The 9,714-nt window shown below is 41.3% G+C and overlaps 1 protein-coding gene across 1 annotated transcript; it reads left to right on the plus strand.

The window, feature by feature from the left end:
• Positions 1 to 978: 978 nt before the first annotated feature.
• kti12 (KTI12 chromatin associated homolog) lies at positions 979 to 7,244 on the plus strand. Its single transcript, XM_085357421.1, has 9 exons — positions 979 to 1,158; positions 2,835 to 2,886; positions 2,997 to 3,049; positions 3,132 to 3,187; positions 3,272 to 3,351; positions 3,473 to 3,632; positions 4,409 to 4,471; positions 6,326 to 6,394; positions 7,045 to 7,244. Exons 1-9 carry the CDS (start codon positions 1,008 to 1,010, stop codon positions 7,186 to 7,188), a joined length of 828 nt encoding a protein of 275 aa, XP_085213547.1. The 5' UTR covers positions 979 to 1,007; the 3' UTR covers positions 7,189 to 7,244.
• The last annotated feature ends 2,470 nt before the right edge of the window (positions 7,245 to 9,714 follow it).

Raw genomic sequence — 9,714 nt, forward strand, 5'->3', positions numbered from 1 at the left:
AAGCCGATCCTGTCTCAGTATAACTGCCTGTACCCAAAGTAACAGAAGAGATTTCTTTTAATTGACCAGCTCCAAATTAATTGGAAGCACATCTGAGAAATGAAAGGCACTGTGACAAAGATGTGCAGGGGAGGACTCCTGTCTTCTTTCATCCTTATCTCATACATTGCTTTGACAACTTCAATGACTCTTGATTTGACTGAGCTGAGAAATAAAGTTTCAAAGCTCAAGGTGAATCCCAGGGGGAATCTGTGGGCAACGGGTAAGTTAAAAATTACACTGCTGAATGATTGTTTCTTTGTTCTGTTTGAAAATGCAATATTTACAGAGAGTTTGCATGTTTCATTTAATAAGGACATTTCATGGGCAAGAAGAGCATTGTGGATAGTTCCTTTGTGAATTCTGCCTTTGAGAATATAAAAGATACAGCTGAAGGCAGAGATGTGAGACCTCTGCACGGAGTGGAAGACCTGCAGGCGCTCCTCATCCATATTCTGAAAACTGCCCAACAAACACAAGGAGAGCAGGCACTAGACAGGTGAGTTATGTATTATTACTCAGTCTAATACCGCTGTTAATCCTTCCATTGTACAGCTTTCTGTGTTTTTCTCATGCATTTAGAGAAGAAGGACATCCAGTTCGATCAGTTGTTGCGTGACATCCTGCTGATGAAGAGGGTTTCTGCTCTTGTGAAAATCAGCTAAATTATGTTTTGTTTTTTGTCTAACATAACACGTATATGTTGGCAAGTGAGAAACACTTCTGTTGTTTTACTTTATATTGTCTATGACTTTATTAAAAGCGCAGAGAATGTATTGGAAGTCTGTGTTTTCATCTATGTTCAAGTCACATTCGCACACACACAGTACCTTCAGATAATCAAGTTTCTGGCGCCCCCTGCCGGTCGGTAAGGGGAAAAACCGCTTTTAGTTAACATATCCGGGTGAAAGTGGCAACGTGCTTTTTATCACATCCCAGGGTAGTTTGAGTGGCAACTAGCCCCAGTTATGCCCCTAATAGTGATGTGTGGTTATCCCTGTAGTGGTAAGTCACGAAGGGCAGAAGAGCTGAAGGTGTATTTTGAAGAAAGCACAGAAAGAAAGGTTCATATTGTTGGAGACGGAAGCCTGGGCGTTGAGAAAAACACTGTTTACGCAGGCAAGTAAGCTTAGCACGCCTTCATTAGTGTGCTTCTTAAAGCTTTTCAGCTTCCAGGGCTTTCAGTCTTACTTGGCATATTTTTGTATGTTATTAGCCACATAATACTGAGGTAACATCACCGGCCTTACACGAAGCTTAGCCGGGGGAATAAACAACAGAGGCAGGAGTGCTTATTCAGCGTTTGCGCTTATCGATGCTTGGGGCGGCTTTAAAGTTCATGACAATTACAACTGTGTTCGCCTGCTTTATGAGCGCTACTATTCAATTAATTTTACTTATTTAGCGTTAGCAGCAGTAGTAGTTAGTAGTAGAGACAGTCCAGTAATCTCTTATGAACAGGCACCTGGCGAAGGTGGGGAAGGAGGATTGCTCTTTAACAGTAAGAGACCCTACAAAACCAGTTAAAGAAGGGGCAACCATCGAGGATGATTGGTTGGAGGCTAGAGGAAAGAAAGGAGACTATTAGCAACAAATAGAACAAAAGTTAATTTCATGCTGTAGTAGCATATAAATGCATAGGGAGTGAAAGGGGCATCAAGTCGATGTGCTTACTGCATAGTGGAAAATCCCTCAGCAGCAGCTATATTCCTAAGAGATTGGATCCAAGCCTGACTATAGGATTTGTCATAAGTGGAAGTTTTCAGGCTAATTTGAAAAGTAGAGAGAGTGTCCTGTAAGCCAAACTGGGAGCTGGTTCCACAGCAGAGTTGCCTGATAGCGCCCATTCTACTTTTACAAACCCCTGAAATCACATGTAAGCGGAAACTGCTAGTAATAGAGTAGTATGGTACTAGGAATGGGAAATATATCATGACATTTCAAAAAACACTTGCGATTATGAGATTTATTATGATGTAGGGGGGGGAAGCGACATTTTATCGACGTTTGCAGCAGCAGGATTCCTAAATGAGTAACTGTTATTGATGACACACTTCCTAATTTGAAGAGCAATGGTACAATGGCAGCAGCATTATTGTGCAAAAGTAATAACACAGCAACAGATACAGTGACACAGCATAAGTCATAAGCCTGGGTAGTGTTTTCCCTGCAAATTTTAAGTATAAAGTAGTTGCTTAATACTTTAGTTTAACAATAACGCGTGCAGCTGGCCATGCTCAGTGAAGTCATTTTATTTACTTCTGGGTCTAACATAACCAGCTGATTGTATCTCCTCCTTTATAGACTGGTGGTAAAAAAAAAATTAAAAAAAACCTGGGTTTTTTGCTTCAAGCTGCAAGTTTGTGTCCACAGTTAGTGACAACAGTTTTCTTGGATATTTTGAAAAGTACACTGCTTTGCTGAAAGTTGTTGACTCAACTCCCTTTTTAGCTACCAAATGACCATCAGAGGCTCTTGCTCTCACAAATGCCTGGGCTTGTCTCGTTGTGTGCATTAGGGAATTTAAGCAGGATGTTGCTATAGCAACTACATAATAATATGATACTTTGATATTCATATTATTATTGTGGGTGATATGACATGGCACATCACTTGGACCTGATCATTTTAACTGTGTTACTGTTACATTGCTATTATGCTTTTAGAATTAAACATTTTGTTTTTCAAAATTTTAGTTCTTTATTATTTCCGTAATTGTTAACATGACTAAGGAGACTGTTTGCTTCAACTGGGCAGACTTCTGCATTTACTTAATTTTACTGGAAATGTTTCAGATTCCCAAAAGGAGAAAACTGTCAGAGCGTCTCTGAAAGCTGAAGTGGAGAGGTGAGTGTTTAAAAATCTGTTGTAGGAGCTGATGTTGCACAAAACCCACACATATTTTAATGCTAATTCTTTTTTTGGTTTTTCTGGGGTTTTTTTTTTTTTTTTTTTAGGAAAGTCAACAAGGATGACATTGTTATTCTAGACTCATTAAATTACATAAAAGGTAAGTCTTACTACTTATTCTGTAATTGTCACAGTTACATTAAATATTGTGATTTGTAGTTTAAAATTTAAATATGTTACAGGCTACCGCTATGAACTGTTCTGCCTCATCAAACATGCACAGACTCCACACTGCTTGGTAAGTAGACAATTAAACATACATTTTGAAAAAATGTTACCTTCAAATGCAATCGTGGTATGTTTGCGGGTTTTCTTTGTTAAGGTCTACAGTTTGACGTCCCATGAAGAGAGCTCATTATGGAACACAAACAGAGATGCTGCTGATGAGTACAATCAGGACATGTGAGTGAGAAGCCTCAGTATGAGAGCACGACTCTTACCTTACCTGCACTGTTGCATGTCTTTTTTGTTTTTATTTTTATTTTTTTTGCAAACTGTCTCACATGCATTTGGTGTTTTGAAGCTTTGACGCATTAGTTCAGCGATTTGAAGCTCCGGATTCCAGAAACCGATGGGACAGCCCTCTCTTCACTATTCTGAAAGATGACACACTTCCAGTTGAAGCCATTTCTGATGCGCTTTTCAAAAGAAAAGCACCCCCACCGAACCAGTCTACTCAGAGTGTAAGTCTAAGGCTACGTCCACACTAGCCCGGATAGATTTGAAAACGGCGTTTTCGTCTGAAAATGCTCCGCATCCACACTTTCGCTTTCAGTCATTTTCACAGAGTTGTCCGTCCACGTTGAAACGGCCCGAAAACGCTTACGTTCCAGTACTGCGCATGCTTGAAACAAAAGACAATTCGACTTGCCTCATTTCTGTCTGCCGTTTATTTACTTTCCGGCTCCTTGAAACGTCGCGGCAAAATGTCGAGGAGAAGCACCGAGTTTTTTAAACGGACTAACAATGAGGTGGAGTTGTTGCTGAGGGTAACACAAAAGTACAAAGTTGCAAAAGCGAGTGAGAATTAAAGAATTTGAAGAAAAGCTGTCTGAAGCATGTGCAAACTGATAGTAATCTTTAATAGGGCTGTCAAAATTGAGAGCAAACAAAGCAACCGCTGTATAATGCCCTCCGCTAACTTAGTTTAATTGGTCACTTGACTGCATCACATGACTAAAATGTGTCATCGTTTTCCAAATGGCTCCGTTTTCGCTGTCCACACTGCGACGCGACAGCACCGTTTTCAAATGTATGCATTTTCGAGACTCAGTGTGGACGGGAGGCCAAAACGGAGAGAAAACGATGCATTTTCAAACGAAAGCACATTAGTGTGGACATAGCCTAAGAGACACTAGTTACAATCAGTCTGGAAATCTACAATATTTACTGCATGCATGTGTTTTGTTTTTTTTTTGTCTGATTGTGAAGGAAACCTATTTTCTTTTCTTCTCTGTAGCAACCACTGTCATCAGCAAACTTTTTATACGAGTTGGACAAGATCACTCAAGATGTCTTGATGGTATGTTTTTTTTTGTTTGTTTGTTTGTTTTTTCTAGTTTCACATCATTTACTGGTCATTCAGGTAGTTTCCCATGATATTTTTTTCACTGAGCTGGACTGCTTTTTGAGTTATGTCATATTCTAAGTGAAATATGACAGAAGAGTCTTTTTCAGAAAAATGTTTACAAATCCTTTGTTGGGGTATCAACATTCCTCTGCATAATGTAGACTTTGTTCTATGACTCAGAAGGTATTACATGTATTTACAGCTTTATACGTTACATCACCAGCCAAGATGCAATTATGAGTGAAGCGCTGATGAGGTATTTATCTTGGCACACAATAATAGCCCGGTTCAGGTTCAGGTACAGGTTACTGTTCTGCAGTCGTGAGTCATCCATCCTCACATGCAAACACATGCAAATGGACAACAAATGCGCATAGTGCAAAATATGAAATTAAATAACAGCTAATTCTAATTAATTTTGGTTATCACGTAGCCCTTGAAAGTGACATAGCTGTTCCTGTGAAGTAATGACTGCTCGAACAAAGCTGTTAATTAAACCTTGTCGGTCTATTACATTCACCTTGCAAAGGGTGTGAGTCGTCAAGAAAAAGTGAACCAGCCAACCGCTGCAGGCTTCCTAGGTGCAGGGGCTCTAAGTTCAGCTGTGGTTCACCAGTCAGCCTGTTAGATGACTGAACAGTTCGATTCGTTTACAGATAAGTATCCAGACCACAAGCCCAAAGAAAGAGATAAATCGGATTAAACAAAAGAACGATAAAATAAACCCATCGCAGTTTTATCAATGTGGAAACCAGAAAGCCTTCTCAAACGGGAGACTCGCTGGTGCACACAGCTTCAAAGACATTCATAACACTGAACTTCAACAGTCTGACCCTTAATAGATGTGACATTGTGTTTATGAGTGCATCTAAAATCAGTGATCATATTTTTTGCTTGCCTCATTTTATTCACTTTTGTCAATCACGTTGAACTGGTTTTCAGCATGAGTAACATCAGTTTAGCATGAGGTAAAGTGAATGGGGTCAAGCACATGCTCAGTGGGCCTTAAAATCTCTGATTTCACCATTGTTTCCAAATATTTACACTACAACTGATTTGAGGGGAACCGGTCTAAAGTCGTTAAAAGTTTGGGGATAACTACATTTGGCATTAGGCATTTAAACTATATGAATGGGTACTTGCTGTTTATAAAGATTTGTTTAAAACACAATAAAATCACAGGACTCAGATGTTGAGCTCAAGATTTGAGTAAATGCCCACAAATATTATTAGGTCAGTGAGATTTTTTCACAGTCATGGAGTGAAAATCTACATCCTGCGATCAATGTTAAAGTACTGACTGTGGCTGTGTGAAATTCCTGGATCTCAATGCTAAAATCCAAAGTGTTGAAGGGATTATAAAAACAATCGACAGCTTTAGCTGTTAACTGCTGACTGTCCAACGTTTAATAAAAAATGAATGCACCCCTGCACGTTGTAAGTGTGGGAATTTCTGTCTGCCATTCATGACATGAGCATGGCATGATTACCAAAACAAGGCAACAGAGTAAAAACATATAAATCAGCAAAAAAAATCAATAATAAAAAATAACCTCCTCTTTGTCTTTGTTTTGAGCTCATGTATTTGTTAGCATGCCACATGTTGCACTTCCTTCTTTTTGCGATTTCACACAGATCACGACGTTCTGTTGCACAATATCTGCAAAAGTTTCCAGCAAAATAAATTAAGAGGAGTAAATACTTCTCTAATTCTGATTCATTGTTCCTTATACTCTTTGTAGAGATCCCTTTTTTAAAAATTCATTTTTATATGTGTGTTTGATAAATGTAATTAAATGTTTTCAGGCGATTTTTAACGCCCAGAAGACGAGCGTTCCTGGGGATCTTATCGCAGTTCCAGGAGCTTCGGAAAAGATATCCTTTTTTAAACACAACTTGCGTGTGCCCAGTTATTTTGAACACACAATTTTGATTAATATTTTCACATTAAACAGATTTTTGTAGTTCCGTGTGGGACGTCTGTCATATTTAATGACTGTGTGAAATGCTAATTTTCGTTTACCTTCCGGGGTTAATCACCTCCCCTCAATAGCGGGGGGGACAACACTGTTCTATCTGAAAGCATTAGATGAGGAGGTGGAGGAATGTGTGGCCATCACATGACTTAAAAGAAAGGTGGATCTACTAAGCAATGTTAAAGGTCTTGTCTGTAATTGCATGCTGTGGGATGTGTGGTGGGGAGAAACCAAATTATATTTGTGGATTTTCATTGGTTGCAGGACTGTGAAGCACCTTCTCAGAACCAGCCACTTTGATTTTCTTCTTTGAAGATGTTGGTCCAAGCACAGCATAACTTAAAAGCACATCATCTTCTGTTCTGGCCAACCTTTAATAAAATGGGCATAATCTGAATTTGAAATGATGCCAGCAACATTCAGTACAGGTTATTTCGTCCTGTTGTCCTGCTCAAAGGTTTAAATGCAATACTGGGGCTTGGAGATAATTTGGGCTTCTGTTAGGTTCTACCTGTGGTATTTTTCTTGTTCCTTAACTCGCTGTTAAACATTGAGCTCACCAGAAATGTCAACATGGCAGAGCTGCGGAAATTACGGCGCCAGTTCATCAGCTACACCAAGCTGCACCCGACAGAAAACACGGGACAAATTGCTAATATGTTTGTTCAGTATTTAAATAAGAGTCTGCACTGACAGTGTGTAGTGTTTGGGGTTTTTTGTTTTTTTTGGGGGGCGGGGGTTGCAGTTGTTCCGTGACAAATAAATGTATTTAACAAAAACATCCTGTTTTTGCTGTTCTTGGTTATATTTTTAAATTTGTGTACTTTCTAGGACCTTTTTGGCCTTCCTCACCATATGGGATTTGCTCAGTCTTGGCAAAACCCCAAATAGCTTCAATGTTAGTCCAAGCAGATCAAGAATTTATTTTCTTGACCTACCTGGACTTAAAAATGAACCTATTTTGCATTTCACCTACTTGGACTAGGTATCTTGCGCCAGTTTTTAAGAGCAAGGGTCATGTGTAGTAACTACAGAGGAATAAGCCACATTATGAAGCTATGGAAAAGAGTTGAAGCTAGTTTAAGTAATCAGTGAGCAGCAGTATGGCTTCATGCTGAGAAAGAGGACTAGAGATGCCATGTTTTCTTTAGGAGTTTTAACAGAGAAGTATAAAGAAGTTAAGGAGTTGGCACTGTGTCTTTGTGGGCCTAGAGACAGCATATCCTCCAGAGAACTAAGGAAAAGAGAATCTAACTATTGAACTTTTTTGTTTGATTTTCTTCCTCTTTGAAACTCAAAGAGGCCACCCAAGCACATGAGAAAGCACATGATGTCCTCTATTTAGTACATCTGGACTTAGTAGGGTAGCTCAAATAAGTCAGACACTTCACACCTCCTCTATTCACCCTGCTCACTCCCCCCCACCCCCAACAACAGCATCCAATACACACTCAACACAAGGCTCCAGCCTGTCTCTCTCAACCACCCAGGTTAGGAGGGAACTGAGGAGGATTAATGGCAAGAAGGCAGCGGGTCCAGGTGGCATCAGCTCGAGGGTCGTCAGGTCCTGCGCGGACCAACTGTGTGGGGTGATGGAGCACCTCTTCAACCTGAGCCTGAGGTTGGGAAGAGTCCCACAGCTCTGGAAAACCTCCTGTGTTGTACCAGTGCCAAAGACTTCACGCCCCAAGGACCTCAACAGCTACAGGCCGGTGGCTCTGACATCCCACCTGATGAAGACCCTGGAGCGGTTGGTCCTGGCTCAGCTTCGGCGCCTAACAAGCTCATCACTGGACCCACTTCAGTTTGCCTACCAGCCTGGCATTGGAGCGGATGATGCCGTCATTCACCTCCTACATCGTTCCCTCGCTCACCTGGAGACCGCTGGAAGCACTGTGAGAATCATGTTCTTTGATTTCTCCAGTGCCTTCAACACCATTCTTCCCTCGGTTCTAAAGGACAAGCTGGTGAACTCTGGAGTGGACCATCACCTCACTACCTGGATCCTGGACTACCTCACCGACCGACCACAGTATGTGAGGACTCAGGGCTGTGTGTCGGACAGGGTCGTCTGCAGTACGGGGGCCCCACAGGGAACGGTTCTGGCTCCGTTCCTCTTCACCATCTACACTGCAGACTTCTCCCACAATTCCACCCAGTGCTTCCTGCAGAAGTTCTCTGATGACTCTGCAATAGTCGGCCTCATCACTGATGGGGACGACAAGGAGTACAGAGGTCTGACCCAAGACTTTGTGGACTGGTGCCAGCTGAACTACCTCCAGATCAACGCCAGTAAAACCAAGGAACTGGTGGTAGACTTCCGCAGGCACAAGCATTCTCCACTGCAACCACTGAACATCCAAGGTATGGACATTGAGGCTGTGGACAGCTACAGGTACCTTGGTGTTCATCTGAACAATAGACTGGACTGGACTCATAACTCAGACGCCCTCTACAGGAAAGGGCAGAGCAGGCTGTACCTGCTGCGGAGACTCAGGTCGTTTGGAGTGGAGGGCCCACTCCTGAAGAAATTCTATGACTCTGTTGTGGCTTCTGCTATCTTTTATGGCGTGGTCTGCTGGGGCGGCAGCATCTCTGCTGGGGACAGGAAGAGACTGAACAGGGTGATCCGAAGGGCCAGCTCTGTTCTAGGATGCCCTCTGGACCCAGTGGAGGTGGTGAGTGACAGGAGAACGGCGGCTAAGCTGTCATCCCTGATGGACAACATCTCCCACCCCATGCAGCAGACTGTGACAGCACTGAGCAGCTCCTTCAGTGGGAGACTGCGGCACCCACGGTGTGGGACGGAGAGATTTCGCAGGTCTTTCCTCCCCACTGCTGTCAGACTCCATAATAAAGACTTTAACTGATCAAGCACACACATCCATACATATGCAATAATACTAAGTGCAATAATCCTTTCTGTCATCGTTGTATTTTTACTCAGTTGTATATAGTATTTGTATTTGTATTCTATTTTTATCTTATTGTATATTTATTTTATTTTATTCTACTGTATATAGTATTTTATTTTATTCTATTCTGTACAGTTGTGTACTGTATTTATTCTTATTGTATTCTAATTTTTGCCTCATAACTTTTGCACTGTCCACTTCCTGCTGTGACAAAACAAATTTCCCACGTGTGGGACTAATAAAGGTTATCTTATCTTATCTTATCTTATCTTACAAGATATATCGTGGCTTGCAAAAGTATTCG

This window comes from Diplotaxodon limnothrissa, linkage group LG7, assembly GCF_057381915.1.
Source record: "Diplotaxodon limnothrissa isolate DT_005_m linkage group LG7, D_limnothrissa_male_GT1.1, whole genome shotgun sequence".
In the NCBI taxonomy this organism is placed as follows: Eukaryota; Metazoa; Chordata; class Actinopteri; order Cichliformes; family Cichlidae; genus Diplotaxodon; species Diplotaxodon limnothrissa.